Source organism: Prionailurus bengalensis, chromosome C1 (genome assembly GCF_016509475.1).
Source record: "Prionailurus bengalensis isolate Pbe53 chromosome C1, Fcat_Pben_1.1_paternal_pri, whole genome shotgun sequence".
NCBI classification, from domain to species: Eukaryota; Metazoa; Chordata; class Mammalia; order Carnivora; family Felidae; genus Prionailurus; species Prionailurus bengalensis.
The window spans coordinates 66,398,627-66,420,819 of record NC_057345.1 but is presented as its reverse complement, the minus strand read 5'-3'; the positions used below and the strand labels follow the sequence as shown (position 1 = coordinate 66,420,819).

The 22,193-nt window shown below is 34.5% G+C and overlaps 1 protein-coding gene across 2 annotated transcripts in view; it reads left to right on the top strand.

Moving 5' to 3' along the window:
• ADGRL4 (adhesion G protein-coupled receptor L4) overlaps window positions 1–21,124 on the top strand; it is a 109,035-nt gene extending 87,911 nt beyond the window's left edge. For both annotated transcript variants that reach the window (XM_043575373.1, XM_043575374.1), the window contains 3 exons: window positions 17,497–17,588; window positions 19,175–19,343; window positions 19,701–21,124. In XM_043575373.1, the coding sequence (XP_043431308.1) occupies window positions 17,497–17,588; window positions 19,175–19,343; window positions 19,701–19,763 (324 nt within the window). In that variant the 3' untranslated portion in view covers window positions 19,764–21,124. The remainder of the gene's footprint in view (window positions 1–17,496; window positions 17,589–19,174; window positions 19,344–19,700) is intronic.
• The last annotated feature ends 1,069 nt before the right edge of the window (window positions 21,125–22,193 follow it).

The following is a 22,193-nucleotide window of genomic DNA, read 5'->3' as shown; positions in this document are numbered from 1 at the left end:
GGAGTGCGTTTGGCAGCTTTCTTTAAACAACAAAAATATTAAAAAAAAAAAAAAATTAAAATCGTAACTTGGGCAATGTCCTCTAGATAACCCCGCTGAAGCTATACTGGAAACACTAGCCATTGTATATTTTACATGTTATGGATAACAACACAGACATTTTCATTACATCTTTTAATTTAATACCATCGTGTTTGTTAGATGCATCTTTTAGTGACCTCTGTGGTTCAAGGCATTTTACAATTCTAACCTTTTCTTCATATTACATATTAATAAGCATTTCAGTGCCTGTAACATTTTGTTACTTTCTTTTGTATTATTCCAACCTTCTTGGAACAATAATAGCTAGAGTTTAAAAAAGAAAAAGTGGAGTTTTAAAAAAAAATACTTAACATAAATAATACATTTGTAGTTTTCAACGCATTCTCATATGTGGAAGTTATATTCGTACCTTCTCAGATAATCTCCTTGGGATTTGTACTAACAAAGTTTCATAAAAATTGAATAACTTTATAGAAATTAGAGATCCAAAAAGAATACTGGAAAAAATATCCCTTGGGTCTCTCAAGCCCAATTAGAAAACACTGGCCAAGGTGAAGCTCATCACTGGTATTTTGTTTTATAAATATAGCTTTACAGTGAGGGATGTTACATCATGATCTAGTGAAAGTGAGTTGGTAAAACAAGGTATCATTAGAATTATTATTCACTTCACATTTGTATAGTCTTTTAATCTTTACAAAACCCTTTTAACACCTCAGTTAATCCTCACAAAAACCTTTGGTAGTACAACAAAATGTAAATAGTAATAGCATTTAGTAAGAGATAACGTGTTACTAGATTTTCACTAAATCTATTAACTATAACCTTGACTTATTTATAAATCCCTATGGGGGTTCTGCTATTTATAACTTTTTCAAGTATACCAATTCCTTGAGAACTGGTTATACTAAAGCAAATTATGTACATTCTTATGTGGGCAACAGATAAAACCTTCTACAACAGATAAAAGCTTCTACTCACTTAAACTTGGCCAAAAGTTCAGTACTTGTTCTGATCATTGTTGTACCTCTGATCTAACTCTGAGCATAATACAACGTCCTTGCCAACATTGTTGGTTGGTCTGCAACAAAAATGAGCCCTTCTTTCAATCAATCTTTATTAGCATTTGCAGAAATCATATTCCACACATGAGAAAATATTTAATCTTTCCTGTAAGTATTTATTATAACCCTCCATCTCCTTCATTATTCTCTGCAAAATACAAATGACTCATTCTGAGACCATGGACTATCTGTGTGGCTGTGTCTTGATTTCTGTTTCTCATATGTAAATGTTGTCATGCCTAGTTTCAGATTTTTCCAAGAAAGGAACATTTAAAATTCCTTCTGATGAAGAAAGCATGCCTCCCAATGACATCTGATCAAAAAGAGACCCCACGTTGTTCACTGTTAGGGCACAGCCTTTAGTCATTAGAGCTTAATTCACACTTATTTGGGTAACAGGCACCATTTTGTCTGTACTTTAAATAAGTGAGAACTAAGGTTTAGCAAACTTAGGCAATTTACTCAGGATTACCCAGCTACTGAGTGGTAGAGACAAGCTCATGTTTTCCAGATTCATGTTCTGCACCTTTTCACTACCGCATGTCCTTCCCTTCTGAAGGTTGCAGATTTTTGTTAGGTCCATGAAGATCTTGTTCTCTCTTCCAGATTCTGGCAAACTGTCTTAGGGTTGAGTTGTGAAAGATCTAGCAGCTACAGAGTTTCAGAAAATTATTCACAAAATTTCAATTCTTTATTTTGCTGGTGAAGGTGTCAAAATAAATTATTTTCCATATTGTTGAAAATGAGGGAAATCTTGGCCCTTATAAATATCTCTTCCCTCATTTTGCTTTGCTTTATCTAAATCTTGCCAAGAATATCCAACAACTAACCAAAATACCCTACCTAAAATCCTGATTATATCAGACTACAGATCAGTATGTGGAATACAGATAGTATGGAGATTTACTGTTTCATTAATTCATATTCATCAATAAGTAATTTCCAATGCCCTGTTTGACATCTAATTGCTCAAATTCCTTTTTCCATTTTCTGTCATCGAGAAGAAGCTAAAAGGTGAGTTTAATGCTTCACCCATTTTTAATTGTCCTTAATTTCATATTTTTAGTTAGAAGATTTATTTTTTTATAAAAAAAAGCCTTTGGGGTTCTTTGAAAAATTATTATGATTTTATTTAACTAATATCACTCTACCAATATAGGTAGTATTAAATCAAAATAAAAGTACAGGTAGTATGAAAAGAAAAAACCTGGGAAAAAATAGGTACAACACTTTGAATATTTCAGAATAGGTCAAAACTTTACCAAGTATTAAATCCCCAGGTGAGGTTGTGCTAGAAAAACTAAGGGGATGTAAATGGAGACAGTTGCTTTCAAAAAGTGCATCAGGTTGGAGTGCCTGGGTGGCTCAATCAGTTAGGCAGTTAGGCATCCAACTTCAGCTCAGGTGGTGAACTCGCGGTTTGTGGGTCAGGCCCCATGTTGGGCTCTGTGCTGAGAGCTCAGAGCCTGGAGCTTGCTTCAGATTCTGTGTCTCCCTCTCTCTCTTGCCCTCCCCTGCTCGCACTTTATCTCTCTCTCTCTCTCTCTCAAAAATAAATGAACATTAAAAAAATTTTTTTAAATAAAAAAAGTGTATCAGGTTGACATGTATAAACAATTCTAAGACAACACATTAGTGTACTTGAGATAATATTTTGGAAAGGCAAAGCTGAACATCTTTCCACCCCTTGTTTACCTCTTTCTTGGCTTTATTGCTCTTGGAGTCAAACCTAAAATCTTTAACAAAGCCTACAGTAAGGATGACCATATTCACTTACTTATCACCAAAATCTGTACCTTTTTAGGTTCACTTTTAGTGAAAGTAGGTAACAAAAAATCATTCATATTGGGTTCATTTTATTGATGGACCCATAAAACAGCTCCAATCAAAAATCTATTTTCAAAAGTAATTTTTTTGACACAACAACAGTGATTTTGAATAGAGCACCGTGTGACTGACAATGATGGCCATTTTGAAACCTTCTTCCACTACACCCTGATGACAAAGGAGAAAGCTGTCCCTAACCACTCATGCCTGAGCCTATTTGAGCAGAAGGGGCTGTTTATGCTATATCTGGACAGAGTCTGGAGAGGGAGGTGGGATATTACTGGTTATGTTCCATGTTTGAGCACATGTGAAAGTCAGAATGGTTACTGCAGATGTGACTCTCACACAGTGCCCCAAGAGACATGGCAGGGTAGAAGTGGAGATTACCAAACATACTGGGCTTATTTTAATAAGATGTAAACAAAAAAAAAAAACACGGACAAATGCTAATCTGAACAGAACACTGGGCAACAGGCGTTAAAAATACCGTGCCCAGCTAACAGGCATAAAGTGGACACTTTACTTTGGGGGCACTGCCCCTGTCAGCCACATGACCCTCCCATGGGATTTTGTGTTTTAATCACACTGCCTGCTTTACATTTTCTGAGCAGTGCTTTGTACCTTCCCATCTCAGCATCTCTGCACTAAAATGGCTCCCTGTCGCTTCCCTCCCACCATCCCTTCATCTAGGTAATTCCTGTTTGTCTTTCAGATATCAACTCGAAAAACACTTTCTGAGGAAAGTACTTCCTGACTCATTGATCCATAGTGTACTTTTTTGTGTTATATGACTTCACAGAAACTCACTTTTTAAAAAACTGTTTTCCTTAATTTATAATTACCTATGTATTGGTGTGAATAACTGATTAGTAATTGATTCATATGTTTCCTCCAGGAGACCATACACTCTTTGAGGGTAAAGCAGCTTTATGGATTTTCTCTCACTGTATTATCCTTGAGGTTTACCAGGTAGTTATCACTCAGGCAATAATGCTGGGTAAATAAATAAATGATGCAGCAAGCACAGTATTTAGTCAGAAATGTTCATTCCTTTCCCCCAAAAGGAAATTTAAAGAAATCATCACCACCGCAGAAATGGGATTATTTTGAGAGGACTTCTCCAAAGAGATAATACCTGAAGCATTCCTTAGAGCACATCATTTTTCCTTCATTTCTTTTCTCCTTAGAAATGACTGTTGTATGTATCTGTCTGCATTGATCTCTCTATTTAGGGTATGATTTCACTCAGAATTCTAACATTGGCATTTTATGTTTAGCTGAATAAAGTGAGGTCCTGGCCAAATAATGTGACAAATTTTCAGAAGCCAACTGGTAAAAAGTATACAACGTGGGTTCTTTCTGTGCCCTGGATTTCTAACATTGACATGAAGATATTGATGCCAATTCTATATACAGAGTTACTATAAGAAAAGAAATGAAATTAAAAGAATAAAAGCATCCTTCAAAAGTTAAAAAAGGAAAATTTTTAATAATTTAGGAGACATTCTTATGACTCTTCTATTTTTACCTTTAAAATTGGCAATAACATCAGATACATCTTTGAATTTAATTGGGTAAGATATTTTAAATATAAGTTACAGTCAAATGATCTATATATAAGTTTATGTGTGTGTGTGTGGTGTGTGTATATAAATATTAAGTTTGTGTGTGTGTGTGTATTGTGTGTGTGTGTGTGTAAACACACACTTTTTTTTTTTTTACTAACCTCTATCTTCTTTTTCCACAGTAAGTATACATAAGGAAATTATTTCCTTGCTTATATCTTAACAAGGGAGATTTCATCACCGGGTTTTCATTGTCACATTAAATGGAACTGTTATAAATGTCCTTCACATATAGTTTTTCTCATTTGCTTTTGTTACTTTTCTAATATCTTGCTACGGCTCATAACCATCTACAGTTGAAACCAGCTACAAAAATAAGCCCATGGAATTCACTTACACCCACGGAATTACTTTATTCTTCATGTTTATACATTTCTAGTACATTATACATTTCTCTCCACCTTTGATTCCATTTTGAAGACAGTAAATTACTCTTTCAAACACTGAAAACAAGTTCGGCTATTGAAATATTCCTAATGGAAACATGTTAAAAATACAGAGTGTGAATTTTTTAATGTCTAAGATGATTGTATATCAAGATGGGATTTTTAGGAGTGCCTTGGGTGGCTCAGTTGGTTAAGAGTCCAACTTCGGCTCAGGTCATGATCTTGTGATTTGTGAGTTTGAGCCCCACGTCGGGCTCTGTGCTGTCAGCTTGGAGCGTGGAGACTGCTTCAGATCTGTCTCTGCTCCTCCCCCGATCATGCTTTCTCTATGAAAAATAAACACTAAAAAAAAAAGGATTCTTAGCCATAATAAAATGGAGCAATTATTCAGCAATTACTTGAGGGGATGTGGGAAGATATCTTCCGAATGAGGCCATATGCTTCCTACTTGTGATTAAGACTGTTGTTGTGGCTTACGTGCCCAAGACTGTGAATAATGAATATACATCATAAAATCCAAGGGTCTGCCCTTTCTGTTAGAGGCAAAATATTGCATATACTCCAAGGTATCCACACATAAAATAAAGGAGGTGCAACTTCATCATTTCTCTATGCAAAATTATTCCTTGAGGGTCATTACATTTTAATAATGTATAATATATCCCTCAGTTTCTATTGCTATATCTATTTATGGATAATAGATTTCTAATAAGATATTGTTTTGTCAAAATCTGCATGATGTGAAACAAAACAAAATTTTTAAATGTTTAATCAAATTAATGGTTGAATGCTTCTTCACATGGATCATAAAGGGTAAGTGAGATTTAGGTATTCCATCCTTCATCCTTTTATTCATTCAGCAAATGTTTATTGAGCATCTTTTATATACCAGACATAGTTCTAGGCCTAGGGAATATGTCAGTGAATAAAATAGAGAAAAGTCCTTACCCTTATGGATCCTGAATTCTAGACCAGGAGTCAGCAATGGCCACAGTCCACAGTCTGTTGTTATAAATTTATTTATTTATTTATTTATTTATTTATTTATTTATTTATTTAATTTATTTTTTACTGAGACACATTCACTTGTTTGTGTGTTGTCTAAGTCTGCTTTAATGGCATGGCAAAGTTCAGCGTTTGTAAGAGAAACCATATGGTCCTCAAAACTTAAGCTATTTACAACCTGTCCCTTTGCAGAAAAAAATTCCTGACCTCTATTCTACACTTGAGTGATTTAAGAAAAGATAGCTATCCTCTCCCATAAAATATCCCAGAATATAATATCGGGTTCATGAAGAATATGTTTCTTATATTTAAGTTATCTGGCAATTTTATCTATAGATTGCCTTTTGAATTACTCCTACCTTTTCGATAAACCTTTGAAGATACCCAGATTTTTGACCTGGAAACTTCAGTTCTACCCTGGAGGAGTTTCAACAAAAAATAAGAAATTGTTTATATGAACAATAAATGTTTGACTTATTGTTGAATTATACTACATATTGTTGAAGTATTTATTTTGCTAACATTATTTTAGGGGAAAGTCCTGAAAGTGGAAAAAGATCATCTGTTTTCTATTGAGGTCATATTGCCCAAAATAAAGACTGAAAGGTATAAGTCTGATATAAGGTGATTTTTATAGGTCCAGTGAGACTATATCACAAAACAATTCTTATCCAAGTGTGGAGTAAATATGTTATATTTATCATTGGGCACATCAAATGTTGAGATAATTTGGAAGAACACATTTCTATATAAACATAATTGCCGTTAGTGAGAATAATTGATGTTCCTTGAGAATTTATATATTGAGCACTATTCTAAGTACTTTATATTATTTAACTTACTATACATAACCATTTATGATAAATAGTAATATTATCCATATTTTACATAGGACAAAATGAAATACAAAGAGTTAAATAAATTGACCAGTAAATAAGTATCAGCACTAAAACTCAAACCCATGAAATGTGGCTCTGAGTCCATTTATCCTATTTATTTTGAAGTTGCTTCTGTTACTTTTTTTAAGTGTTTATTTATTTATTTTGAGGCAGAGAGCATGCAAGTGAGTGTGGGGCAGAGAGAGGGAAAGAGAGAATCCCAAGCAGGTTCAACACTGTCAGCGCAGAGCCCAGCGTGGGGCTTGATCCCACAAACCTTGAGATCATGATGTGAGCTGAAATCAAGGGTCCAACGCTTAACCAATTGAGCCACCCAGGTGCTCCACATCTGTTGTTCTTTTCATACTGTCAAATTATATGTAAGGTAATGATCTCCAAATTTTTCAACTCAAGAGCCCATCAGTAAAATATATGTATCTTAATACATAGTTTACATCTTGAAAAATTGTATATACTTAGTAGTTGCCTAATATGATCTGTCACATTATATGATATATACAATATATATTATTACACATTCTGAAAATATAAATTCAAAATTTTGAAGATAACAATGCTTCAATTTAATAATTCTCACTAAAATATTATTAGATTTTTAAATGGAATATTGATTACACTTTTAATACAGCAATCCAAAAGTGTAGATCTAAGTTCAGTTCAACACTTGGTTTTAATGGTTATCAGAACTGATACTTCACCAAGAGACATTAAATCTGTACTTTTGTGTGAATGTATAGCCAATAGATCACACTGAGTGCTCTGTTCTAACATTCATTTCTTCACATCTTCAGTAATGCTTTCTAATTGCACTTTGAAATAATATTACTAAAAGGAATGTGTATTTAAATGTATAAATGAATGCATTTAAGTTTGTGCCATATTATTTTCCAGATATTATTTCAATTAACGTACCTCATCATGGAGAGCAAAGCTGTTTTCCAATGGTGCATGACTTTTTAAAACTCGAAGTAGAAAACATTAAGAAACTGCTAAACATGTATTATTGACTTTAGAGAAATTATGTGTTGAATTGATTATTACTTTAAATATGATTGAAAATTGTGGATCTAAATGCATATTTCAAATAGCCCTCTTAATAATTTGAATTTTTAAATGACATTTTATCAAATCTGAGTAGATCTTTATGTATTTTAATTTGGTTGACTTACATGGACTTAGAGCTTGGATAGCAACTTACCATATAAGTAGAAAAATAGTCAGTTCTGTCATTGTCCCATGTGTATATTTTTTATCAGGATTAATTTTAACCCACAGTATACTTGGAGACACTTTAGGTCCTAATTTTTTACTTTGTTCGTGTTACTTTGTTAAAACTACATAATGTTTAAAAACATATTCATGTTACTTTGTTAAAACTACATAACTACATAACAACAGGGGCAAACCTCTCTACCTTTAGGAACAAACACTCATCTTGCTGAATGGTTTGAGAGCATGAGTGTCATATATATTTTAAATAGTAAATCCTGGGGAGCCTAAGTGGCTCAGTTGGTTAAGCATCTGACTTCGGCTCAAGTCATGATCTCACGGTTCGTGGGATCGGGCTCTGTGCTGACAGCTCAGAGCCTGGAGCCTGCTTCAGATTCTCTGTCTCTCTCTCTGCCCCTCCCCTACTCTCTCTTTCAAAAATAATAAATAAACATTGAAAAATAATAATAATAAACCTTTATTTTCCTTGGAAAAGTATCAACGGGAATTCTAATGTGTTTCTCCTATGTCCCAGTAGATTATTTTAAGGCATTCTACTTGACCACCAACATGGACCACATTTGAAGACTATCACATTCCTGGATTCTTTGATCACAGAGAACAGTGAAGGCAGGCGTCTCCACTAGGGGATCACTGGCATAACACACTAAATCCTACTCATGTTTACAAGACCTTCACCACTGATGTCTTGACTAAGTTCAATGAATACTAATGCCAGACAGCTGACCATGTCACTACTCATTGCTGTTTCACTCTTCTACTTTTGACCATTTTTAAAATTAAGTAACTATTAGCAGCTAATATAATACATGTCTAAACATTTACGTTTGTGAAATTTTCAATGCCAATTTAATTTTTCTTTACTGGCCCTTCATCTGTGGTTTGGTAGTTTTGTAAAGAGCTTCAGGGCATTATCTTCCCTACCCTGTCTACTAGGTATGAATCTTTGCCCTGGTACTTCCTACTTGTGTCACCTTGGGCACATTATTTAACCTCTCTGTGCCTCTGTTGCCCTAATTGTGAAATAAATGTAATGATAGTGATAATATTAAGAATATTAAGAATTACCCCCATAGAAGTTGGCGTGAGGGTGAAATGAATTAAAAATAGCACTAACAATAATGTCTAGCACACAGAAAATGCTCATAAATATTGTTTTTGTTATGGACCCAAGTTTCAATGTTACAGCAATTTATAACTACCTGCAAAATGCTTTTTATCCCAGAACAACTGTTCACCCAATTGTAAATCCCAGCAGCCCATGCTTGGTGGGAGAGCATTGCTATCTTCTGAAGAATAAACCTCAGGGTATTTATGCCATGAATACTGTTAATATCTCAGATGTTCTGTGAAGGATATTCTCCTCTTATAATACTTAGAACCTGTTTAAAAGTGTTTAGTATGTTTTCAGATTGCTTCAACTGTTTCAAATACTGTACCATCATAATTTCTGTGAGTTTTCACCAAATTTGAATTTTTTTAATGTTTATTTATTTTTGAGAGAGAGAGAGAGAGAGAGAGAGAGAACAAGCAGGGGAGGGGCAGAGGGAGAGAGAGGAAGACATAGAATCTGAAGCAGGATCCAGGCTCTGAGCTGTCAGCACAGAGCCTAACACAGGGCTCAAACTCATGAACCACAAGATCATGACCTAGGCCGAAGTCAGATGCATAACCAACTGAGCCACCCAGGCGCCCCAAGTTTTCACTAAATTCGTACTAATGCAATTTTACATCTAAGCTTTAGAAAATTTATTTCTAGCCATTATTTCCTTAACACAAGTTTGTTAACAGGTGTCAGCCTAATCCATCACTTCTCAGCATAACTGTCACCGTGTACATCAAGGGATTTCTAGTGGGAAGTCCTGCCTGGCCAGGGTGTGTTCTTTACTGGGCTCAAACCTTTTGTATGTGCTTTCGTCCACTGTATACTATATATTTTATCAGTCTCCGCACATACACACATATTCTGGTTCCACAACAGTTGCAGCATCTGAAAATTTACCCCCTCTTCCTTTGAGATCTCTTTTCAAGCTGTCATATGTGGAGAGGGTGATGTCCTTGGGGGTTTCTACTAAGAAGCTAGTGTCGTCAGGTTAGAAAAAAGATCAGATGTGAAAATAATTTTAAAGCTATGGAGTTGTGGTGGCCGTACAAAACACAGGGTGCCCAATTAATTGGAATTTCAGATAAACAACAAGTTATTTTTTAAGCATGCCCCAAATATTGTATGGGAGATACTTATACTAAAAAAGTTTTTGTCATCTAACTGCAATTCAAATTTAACAGGCATCTTGTCCTTTTATTTACTAATGAGACAACCCTATGAGAAGGGCTTATCAAAGTGTGTGTTATACAGAAGAAAATGTGACAGGGACTTGAAGGTATAAACTGTATTTCTGACTTACTGAAAAGGAAATTGTGTACTAGTTATAATTTGTGTTGATCTTCTAAGAAACGTAGAAACAGAATCCACAAATAAGTTTTTGTCTAATTGATTATTCATCACATATCTAGAACATCAATAATAAATACGAGTTATTGATAAGTTCGTATTTTTTTAAACTGGATTTTAAATTTTTATTTAAAATATAGGAAACACAGTATTTCTAGGGTATTTCATATATGTATATATGTAATTTATATTTTATATTTACATGTCTTTTACCTTGCATAGATTTCTGTTGTTGTCAAAACAAATTACCACAAATTTAGTGGCAAAACAACAAATCTACTGTTTCACAGTTCTGGAGGTCAAAAGTCTGGGTACAGCATGGCTCAGCTGTTTCTTCTGCTGAGAGTCCCACTCGGGCTAAAATTAAGGCCTCAGCCATTCTAGAGGCTCTGGGGGAAGAATTTGTTTCCACGCTTCTTCAGGTTGTTGGCCAGATTCAGTTTCATGCAATTGATTTCTTTGCTGGCTATGGGACAGAGGTCAGTCTCAATTTGTAGGGGCCTCCCACATTTCCTGACTGACGACCTCCTTTGTCTTCAGTTTTCTCTGACCTCCACTTCTGCCTCCTCTCTCCTGCCTCTCTTCCTCTCTTCCGTAGCACCTCGCTGCTAAATCCCTTCTGCCTTCCTCTTTCATTTCTAAGGGCTCACGTGCTTACATTGGAACCAACAGGATAATTCAGGATAACTTAAAGCCCATAACTTTATTCTATCTGCACAATCCTTTCTGCTGTATTCACAGGTTCCAGACATTAGCTGTGCCCATTTTCTCAGAAGAGGGGTACATTTTTTGCTTATCACATATTCTAATTTTTTCTGATACTCTGTAATTAGCATAGTAAGTAAGTAAGGGGTGATTCCAATTAAGAAATAAAATCAGAATGAAGACAAAACTCCGACTACTTGATTCCAGTGTAGCTAGTAAATTTGTTTTTAGTTAAGAGATGATATCTTCTCATTTTAAAGCTTCAACTGCAAACTACTGAGCCATCTCGGCAGTGATCTAGGGACTGAAAATGAGTCATTGTTTTTTGTGAGTTTTGTTTTTGCTTTTAGTGCCCTCTCGGTAGGCTAGTAGAAACCTACCCTTTGTCCATGGCAGAAGCAGATTAACTAGGCCAGTTAATTTAAAGGTAATAAAACTATTTGAAAGGACATAGCAGTTGTAATCATGACACATTCTTAAATGAACCAGATTCCATTTGATGTATATGAAAAATTAAAGCATAGGTCTAAAAGTGCTGTAAGAGAAATTTTCTCATTCTTTTTGGTGAGATCTGACATCAGCATATAGATGGCTTCATCAATTATTGAGAAAAAGACTAAGAAAAGAAAAATGACTGATTGGGATGCTTCATTTTGAAGTCTGAATTTGAAGCCCTTGGGTTGAATGTACCTGTAGGTCTAAATCTTTCAGAATTAGCTCATGCTCTCTCCCCAGCTTATCTATGTAAATTTTTGTTTAAAAAAAAATAAGGTACTTAAACATTTTTAATGCACTCCATCAAACATCAGAGCATGTGTGCCGGGCTTTGAAGCCACTGCATATATCAACAAAGGTAAGAAATAGATCTCCGTATAGATAAATATTCCTTAAGATGAAGCTAGGGGAATAACTTTAAATTTAAAATACTGCTTTCTCTCAAGGGTTAAGTTTTCATGATTTTGAGTGATTTTTTTTTTTCGCAGCTATTTTCATTCTCTCTATATTCTCAAGTGCGGCAATGAATTTCAGAGTTCTTGTTTGCCACCTAACGTGCTTGTCTTGCTTATTATTCCCAGAAAAGTATTAAGGACTCCTAATTGACAAGCTAAAACTGTTTTTTTTTTTAATTGAAACAAAAAGGATGATGAATGACTCTGTTCAATTGTAGGTCATTAATTAGCCCCTGTGCTTTCGTGGAACTCATATTTAGTGATAAATAAAAAGGGAACCACAGCTGATAAAATCAGCACATGTTGGTAAACATTAATGATCAAGAGTGTGAATCATTTGAAAGGCACCATTTTCTTAATTAAGGTTCATATTAATGATGTTCTTCGTATTTTAGAGAATCGCTCAAGTATTCAAGTCCGTTATCATGGAGCCAGAATTGCCCATAAACACAGTGCTAGTAGCACCTTTCCAATTATTTAACCTAAAATGCAGTTATTTATCTAGCCTCAAAGTTGTTACTTCTCGAATAATTGCAAACCATTCCTCATGATCAGAAATAACTTTTAATTCTATATAATCTTGGTTTGGGCTTTTGTTTTTATCTTCTCAGACTATTTGTACTTATTTCATAAAACATTCCCTCCTGAAAATATTTTTCCTTGCCATGTAGAATGCAGAGTTTCAACTTAATTTCCACCTCTAAGTAAATAAAGTCATGTGCCTTTGGGTGATACTGATTCTTTAGTTATGGTTTTTTCACTCTATTTAAACATGGATCTAAAGTAGCTTATATATTTATGGATTAAGAGAGAATGCAGGCAGTGTAAAAGCAGCAAATGTAAGTTTTTCGTTACCCCAAATTTGCTGAATATTATAATATGATGGTGGATTTGTCTCTGAGTTTTGTTAAGGAAAAAAACCTATTCTTATATTTGGTAAGGAAGACTTTTTCAGGACTACTGTGATAGGTGTCAAAACTATTGCAATAGGGGAGAGAGAGTCAGCTCAATTCTGAATACAATAAATATAGCTGGAGATTTATAGCCAAGGATCAGGTTGTGTGTTGGGGAAAGGAGATGCGTGGGAAATTACTAAGAGCAGATAGCAAAGGTAGGGAGAATTCTTGCTAAATTTACTTAACAGGACTCTTGCTAAAAGGCAGGCCAGTGTGATCAGATACCAAGGTTGGGGGTGGTGAGGAATTTAATTAGATATTGAGAGTGACCAGATATCAGGGGTGGTAGGATTCTCTCTAAGCTGACTTAGCAGGGTTCTTGATAAAACTGAACTCTGCAAAGGTGAACACTGAAGCCAAATGCTGAGGCCTAGTTGAGAAGAGAGCTCAGAGGAGGCTCACTGAAGTTTGGTCAAGAATTTTGTCAGTGCTCTAATGACTAAGGCAAGGGAAGAACGTGTTTGCATACAGAATTTTCATTGTCCAGAACAGTAGAGAGTACTGTCACGGTTTACACTGCCATCGAATTGAACTCAAGCCTGATTTTATCATTTGGGTTTCAGTTTTCAATAAACATACACTGGGAGGCAGTATGTAACAAGGTGGCATTTAAACAGGAGTGGTGAAGAAATTTGCCCTGGCAATTCCTGAAAGCCCAGCAAATACAACCACCCTAGGGCACGCTGGTGGGCTGGAGGAAGGACAGAGAATCCAATGTGAATGTAGTGACGAGATCAAAGGATAAAGATGTAGGACGTGAGAGAAGAGGTATAGTGAGACAAATCTAGAGGCCATTGTGAACTCCTTAGATCTAACTCTGAGTGAGATGAGAAGCCATCAGAAGATTCTAAATAGAGACATGGTCTGACTTACATTTTAAAGGGATCAGTCTGACTGCTGTAATGTGAGAATAGAAGGCAAAGACAGAAGCTGGGAGACCAATTAGGGGGCTTTTGCAATAGTCCAGATGAGGCACAGTGTGGCCTCTCCCAGGAGAGGCACTGCAAAGACAGTAAGTGGTAGTCATATTCTGAATATGTTGTAAAGGTAGAGGAGAAGGGTTTGCTGATGAAGAAGACTGATCTTCTAGAAGGATGAGGTAACTTTTTTTTTTGAGGTGAGGAGATTGAAGCAAAACTAGGTTCTTCGGGGGAAGAAAGGCAGCTTGGTTTTTGACATGTTCAACTCCTGATGCCTACTAGACCTACTGAAGCAGTTGGGTAGGACGTTAAGGATAATATTTTGAGGGGCACCTGGGTGGCTCAGTGAGTCAAGCATCCAACTCTTGATCTCGGCTCAGGTCATGATCTCACTAACCGTGAGACAGAGCCCCACATCAGGCTCTGACAGCACAGAGCCTGCTTGGGATTCTCTCTCTCCCTCTCTCTCTCTCTGCCTCCTGCCCCACTCACACTCTGTCTCCTTCAAAATAAATAAACATTAACAAAAAAAGGATAATATTTTGAGCCATTGGGTCTGATAACCCAGGAAATGAGTGTGCATAGATAGATCTGATGACTGAGACACTGAGTAATCTCTTATTTTTTCTGCGTTGCCTCCTTTGGCTTCACTGGTCATTCAAGATTGGCTTAGAAATTGTTTGTTAGTGTGCCATTACCTGTGTTCTTTTACACTACTATGCAAACAGTCACTGGGCACTTACTGAATAGTGTTGTACCTATCGATTGACTGGTCATCTCTTCCATTATACTGTAAGTTTCTTAAGGAAAAGGCTTAAAAGTGTTCTTTTAAGGGAAGTGGAAGAATAAATTAAAATCCTTCGCATTTAACACAAAATCTAATATTCAGCTTTGTCTACTTCACTCACCTCTTTTCATACTACCCTTCCCTTTATTTACTACACCCCAGTCCCCTTTGCTAATTCCTTCAGCGTATACCGTATCCTCAACTCTCTCAAGCCTCATGGGTTCTTTGATCTGCTAATGCATTATAACTTATTAAGTTTTGGTTTAAATACTAAATCCTAAAAGAAGTACTTCCTGAACCTTTATCTTAATCCACCCTCGTTTTGTCTCTCCTAATAACCCAAATTTGTCACTTGATAGCATTTATCCCAGTTTGTAGATTTATAAGTATTTATGTGATAATTTACTATAGAATTGTCTTAATACATTTATGAGAACAAAGGACAATGTCTGTTTTGTTCATTAATATACCCACCTCTCACCACTATCCCAGAGACTTGAGCCCTTTATAAAATGTTTAGAATACATGTAAAAAGCTTCATATATTTGAATTAGTACCAATGAATGTGGATAATATAATCAACATGTTTGTGATTTTATTCATTACGTAAAACTGTAACACCATTTGATAAATATATTTTAATCTGTGTTCTCTTATAATTGGTAAAGTATAAAAATATGGAATAGGAATTAGTCTCCTGCTTGTCCAGCAACACCTGGTTTTTATAAGTATGTAAACATTCTCCCTATTGGACACAAAAATGTACTTTCCAGAACTGGATCACCCATAGGGAATAAGTTTACATACTTATAAAATGATGTGGAACAACATTTCAAATATATACGTACTTCTGAGAAGACATAGCAGTATGAGCAACTATTTTTCAAGCCTGTTTTATTGAAAACAGTTTAAGAAACTTTAGTTAATATTACAAATTAGTCACATGGAAAATGTATGCAACTAGAAAACAATTTTTTTGTTAAAGCTATCTCACAACTCTTTGCTGAGATGACATATTCAATATAAATACTTCATAAAAATTCTTCAAAAATACTCAAACCAACAGTGGTTTGACATATATTATTTATACTAGCTGAATTATAATACTTTTTATTATTTAAAAATATATGCATATAATTATAGAATTAAATACAGTTGTTTCCAAATTTACTTAAAGAAGCTATAGCTATAAAACCCTAGAAAATATGATGCATCCCTCCTTCATAAGTATAGTCTCTTTACAAACTTAAATATTATTAAATTATCATTTCAGTTAGTTATTTGAGCTAAGATAGGGTGAAACTATCAATCAATCAATTTTAATATGCTACCTCTCCCCCTCTACAGTTGCTGAATTCTTTTCTTTGTATCAAAGAATTATTGTAATTAGAATTAATTAATAATATAATTAGAAGTAATAGACATTTGGAAGCAGAAAGAACAGAATAGACCCTCATTCCTCTAAGATTTTCTCTCAAGGACTTCTCCATGGAGAAGTGACTATATGAAATTATCTGACCCATTATTTCATACTGCTATTTATAATAGTAATTAGTAAATTTTGAGAAGTTACACAAAACTTCTTAGAATATAGGGGAAAAAAGCCAATTTTTTCCATAGCTATAACCTCTTGAAATACTAGTATAAGAATTAGATTAAAATACTGCATTTTGCTATTTTTACAAAATGGCTTTTGAAAAAATGTTTGGATTAATAAAATGTATTCAATAAATGATTAAGCTATAAATTATTTTTATAATATTTAATATTTTTAATTGTTAGTATTCTCATATTAAAGTGGACATACACTAAAAGGTACCCTTAATTTAGTCTTCTGGGACCACAAATATGACCTAAAGGTTTCCAAAAATATGGGAAAGAGGAAACTTTTCATAAGCAGTCACTTTAAAAGGAGTAAAAATTGTCTGTATTCTACTTAGCCCATAATAGGAAATATAAGTAATAGAATGATAAATGCTTTTTAATAAAATGTATATGCCTTCAGAAACATTTCTTTCATTGATTGATATTTTGAAAGATTCTGAGGTTAAATCTAAGGGAAGGAAATTTCAGCGTAAATATTAGGCGACATTGCTAGATGAACCATACAAAAGAAAGTACATTCAAACATTTTCTAGGTGTTTGAAGATGTTTTGTTGGGTTTTCTAATCCCTCTGATCTCTTTTTCCAGTTTAAATTTTTAAAAGCTGACAGAATTATCACTAACACTTCTCATCGAAGAAACAGCACACAATTGAATGAAGAAAAATTTGATTTCTCAAATGTTCACAAAGTTTTTCAAACCAAAATTTTACTTAATGTGCATATTAATCTTATTATTGGCAGCAGCTGATAATCATCAATCTGTAGATGTGATCATACATCTGAAGAAGTTTCTTGAACAGGTTGTTTTTAATACAGTCTGGCAAATTGTATTACCATTTGTACCAACAATTTTCAGTGATATTATAAAGATCAACCCCAGATCTGTTTCTACCAGAAGGCTTGTACTTTGTAATATACATAAAAGTTCTAAGATTTTCTAGTTTCCATCTTATTTGAAATCTTTACTATTTATTTATTCCCTTTATATGTATCTAATTTACTATGAAAACGGTCTTTTCTTTGAAATTCATTTATTTTCTCAGGTTAATCTCTTGGCTTTTGGATTTATCATATACAAAGTTTTTCGTCACACTGCAGGGTTGAAACCAGAAGTTAGTTGCTATGAGAACATAAGGTAAATGTCTCTTTCACTCTATTTCTTTAGTAGTTAAAAGATTGAGTACCTTAAGGCACAAATAACTCTTGGAAAGGCTTTTGTAAAATTTTTTTTTATAACTTTCTTCTGCCATATTAAAAAAACTTATTGTCAAATAGCATTTTAAATATGTTTAATAAGACTATAATCACCACAGATTAAATGGTAAGTAAAGCCATCTTTTCTAACATAATCCCCTTTGAAAGAAAAGATGATGGCTGTGTTTTAAGGCAAAAATTGGCCTTAGCGATTTTCTTTGGAAAACATTCCTCAGAGCTTAGTAACTGTGTTTCTTTCTTGTGACTCCTAGTTTGCATGCTGCCATGATTTTTCCTTCAACCCTCTCTTTAAAACTGATTTATTGAGACCTCGAAAATGGTTTGTTCAGGAAAAACTGAAGTGTACTATAGGGAACATTAGAAACGACTAACGTTTGTGTTGCTTGGAAACACTCCTGTAGTTTCAATACCTTACACAAGATTTATAGTTAGGATTTAGCAAACGTTTGATCGATTACTTTCTTTTACTCCTCACCATTCATAGCTTCATGTAGTGTGCTGGTTTTAATAAAGTTGAAAATGACTCATTTTCTGAGGTATACTGCTAAAACATCTTCTGCAGGAGAGAATGATTGGACAAAGAATGAATAAGAAAATAATCATTAATTGCCTCATTTTCAAAGCAATGTCCTCAGTGAGCAGGATTGAATGTTGTTTTACCAGAAGTCATAGGCAGTAAGTTGAAAATATGTAAGAGTATGTGCATGTATTTTTTTCTAATTTTTAAGAAAGCGGTATTCTGACACGAATTTATTTTGAGGCAACTGTATTGTAACAGCAGAAAAAAGAATCTAGTTTTATATTTTATGCTTTCTTCTTTACTAAACCTGAAAGGAAAGCAGAACCTTCCTTTGATGTCATGCACATGTACTCACCCAAGTCCACCCGGTATACTTTGCAAGGTTTCTTAGGGAAAATGCTCCCTAACAGATAGATGTCTTACCTTCAGGAATTATTACAACATTTGATTTGAAATCAAAGCACATACACTGCAGTATACTAGATAAAAATATTTTAAGATTAAGGGAATTCCAGGACGCTTGGGTGGCTCTGTCGGTTAAGTGGCCAACTTCAGCTCAGGTCATGATCTCACAGTTCTTGAGTTCGAGCCCTGCCTCGGGCTCTGTGCTGACAGCTCAGAGCCTGGAGCCTGCTACACATTCTGTGTCTTCTTCTCTCTCTGCCCCTCCCCTTCTCTTTCTCTCTCTCTCTAAAATAAGTAAACTTTAAAAAAAATTTTTTTTAAAGATTAAGGAAATTCCTTGAAAAATACCATATTTTAATAGCGTTGCCTTCATTTTGGAAGTGCATCCCTGTCATGGTGCAGTAACATACCCTAAAGGCTGTCCCACGTAACTAGCATGATGTATCAGTTTCAAAATCCTTATTGGTCTTTGCAGATTTCTTAATTGTACCAAAAAGCCATTTCCCACATAATTTGAGGAGTTTAGGGATGTGTTGAGTCTATGTCATTTTCTTAACCGAAACATTTCAAATGTGTTACAGGTCTTGTGCCAGAGGAGCCCTTGCTCTCCTGTTCCTTCTTGGCACCACCTGGATCTTCGGGGTTCTCCATGTCGTGCACGCATCAGTGGTAACAGCTTACCTCTTCACCGTCAGCAATGCTTTCCAGGGGATGTTCATCTTCTTATTCCTGTGTGTCTTATCTAGAAAAGTAAGCAGTTTCTTTTATTATAATTGCGCTCAACCCTATAGCATATTCATGTAGCATCGGCTACCAAATTGATAAAAATTCTTATTCTCATGGATTTGTGCTGTCTTTATTGCCTAATGCAGTACATTTTAGTATCAAAATAATTGGAACATCTATCTGTTCGTATGGAAATATGCTTTAAAAAAAACTTGCTCTTAGGAATGTAAACATAGCTTATATTAATTTAAGCATATTCTGACAGATAATGAGAAAATCATACTTTAGAAAACGAAATATAACAATTTAATGTGATTTGAAAATAATTTGATGTGACCATTGCAATTACGTTTAACATTTCTTTTTTTTTCTTCTTTTTAGATCCAAGAAGAATATTATAGATTGTTCAAAAATGTCCCTTGTTGTTTTGGATGTTTAAGGTAAAAATAGAGAACTGTGGATAATTTTTGCTCTACATAAGAAAACCAAGCTGTGGATGGCCAATGTATAAAAATGACTTGAATCAATGATCTAATTATTAATTACTAGATAAGTATTTTAAATCCATTTTTCTGTTTACAGTGTAGAAACTGTAGATAAGATACCATAATTATGTACCATATAGCTATAGTTTGCTTTCCCACATGACATAGTTAGTTATGTCAAAATAGTATTGCAAATATTTGAAAAGTAATTGGTTTCTCAGGAGTGATATCACTGCGCCCAAGGAAAGACTTTCTTTCTAACACAAGAAATATATGAATGTCCTGAAGGAAACCACTGGATTGATATTTTTGTGACTCATGTTGCCTTTGAAACTAGTCCCCTATCACCTTAGTAATGAGCTCTGTTACAGAAAGTGGAATATGAGAGAATGAAGGGGCAGAATGTAAAGCAGTAAAAAGGAAATGGCTATTATAACAATGAGATGTATTTTGAGTAAACTTGTTTTTTTGTAAATTAAATGAGAAATTACAGCTGAAATAATTGAATAAACACTTCTTACCACTGCATGAATTTTCCTGAACTTAAATTTATACTAAAACAACTTAGACCTTTTCTATATTTATTTTCTTTCCTAATATTCGAAAAAAACCCACAAAACTTTACAAATGAAGAGGCAGGCAATTATGTTCTGGTTTTTGGGTTAACATCATAAGGAGGTATGTGCTGTTTCCATACTAATTTCATAGATTATAACTTCAAATCTTTAATCAGAAATACATAAATGTGTCAAACTATAATATTTTTCATGGCTGTAAATGTAAAAATAGTGTATATAAAAATTGAAGTATTCTCTTCTATAACCTTTCAGTGTAGTGAATAATATCGGATCTCATTAGGCTAGTATATTTGAGTTCTTTATTTCTTTTAATTTTGGAAATATTATAGTTCACATGACAATATTCCCTTTTAACTTAACTATTTTTAAAAGGGCATTGTAAATATGAAAGTATTCAGAAAGTGAATTGCCATTTTTTTCTGTTCAGAAAAGTACACATTTTAAAATGTTATTTATAACAAAGGAATCACTGAGAACTGTAGAAATGTTCGCAGTGGATATATTTTCTGACAGTTTTCTACTATCTATTAAAGCATATCTGCTTAAATGTATGGTTTCTATCTATCCTCAAATCTTCTCATTAAAATGTGGAAGCAGGGATTTTATTTCAAAAATATGTAATTGTCTGCACCTGCCTGTAGAAGTATGCCAACACACTAAATGTTGTGATTTTAATTTCTCCAGCTTTCAAAATGAAGTCTGTCAAAACTTGCTCTAACAAATAAAATGTTATCTAAATGAATACAGCTACTGTTTGCTGAGTCATTTTCTCAAGAAAGATGAGCTACCTGCCAATATGTCCCTACACATTTTTAGAGAATCCATGATAAATTTTCATTATATCTTCTGATCTCTTATATGCTAAGCCTGTGACCTATTATTACCATTGTCATTATAGAACAGGGTTATAAGCATGTGATATTGAAAAACTAATCTGTTCAATCAATACATACGAATGATGTATGGCAGGCAGAATAATAGCTCTCCCAATACTCTCACACCCTAATCTTCAGAATCTGTGGCCACTATGTTAGGTTACATGGAGAGAAGAATTAAGATCACTCATCAGCTGACCTTGACATGGGGACATCATCCTGGATTATCTAGGTGGGCCCAATGTCACCACAAGCGTCCTTGTGAATGAGAAAGGGAGAAAGGAGAGCACGAGAGAGTGACACAGCCCGAGATGGTTTGACCAGCCGTTGCTGGCTTTGAAGACTTCTGAAGTCTACAAATGAAGGAAACTTCACAGCCTCTAGAAGCTGAAAAAGACAAGGAAACAGATTCTTCCCTAGAGCCTCTAAAAGGAAGTAGATGTGCTGATACCTTTATTTTAGCCCAGGCTGACCTATTTTGGACTTCTAACCTCCAGAACTGTAAGATAATAAATGTATATTGTTTTAAGCCACCAAGTTTGTTGAAAATTTGTCGCAAGTTTATTGATAATTTTTGATAATTTGTTATAGCTACCATAGGGAATATTATGGAAATATGTATAGCATCTTTAGAGATAACCAACTATTCATATCATTAGGACAAACCTTGACTCTAGTGTCTTGTTTTTATCAACCCTCCCTTAGATATCATTCGATAAAGCTTGTATTCTTTAGCATACTGTTCAAACCTCCGTAGGAGCCTCCTGGGTGGCTTCTGAAACAGCCCCCATATGTGGAGGACAGGGTGAGACCGAAGAAAGAGGCAGGCCACTCCAGATTGATAGAAGGCAAGTTCAATAAGCAAGAAAACTTGTCTTATGGGATTTGTCTTAGGTTGCCACAAATAAGTAGATCTTTACACCCACCCAACAAATC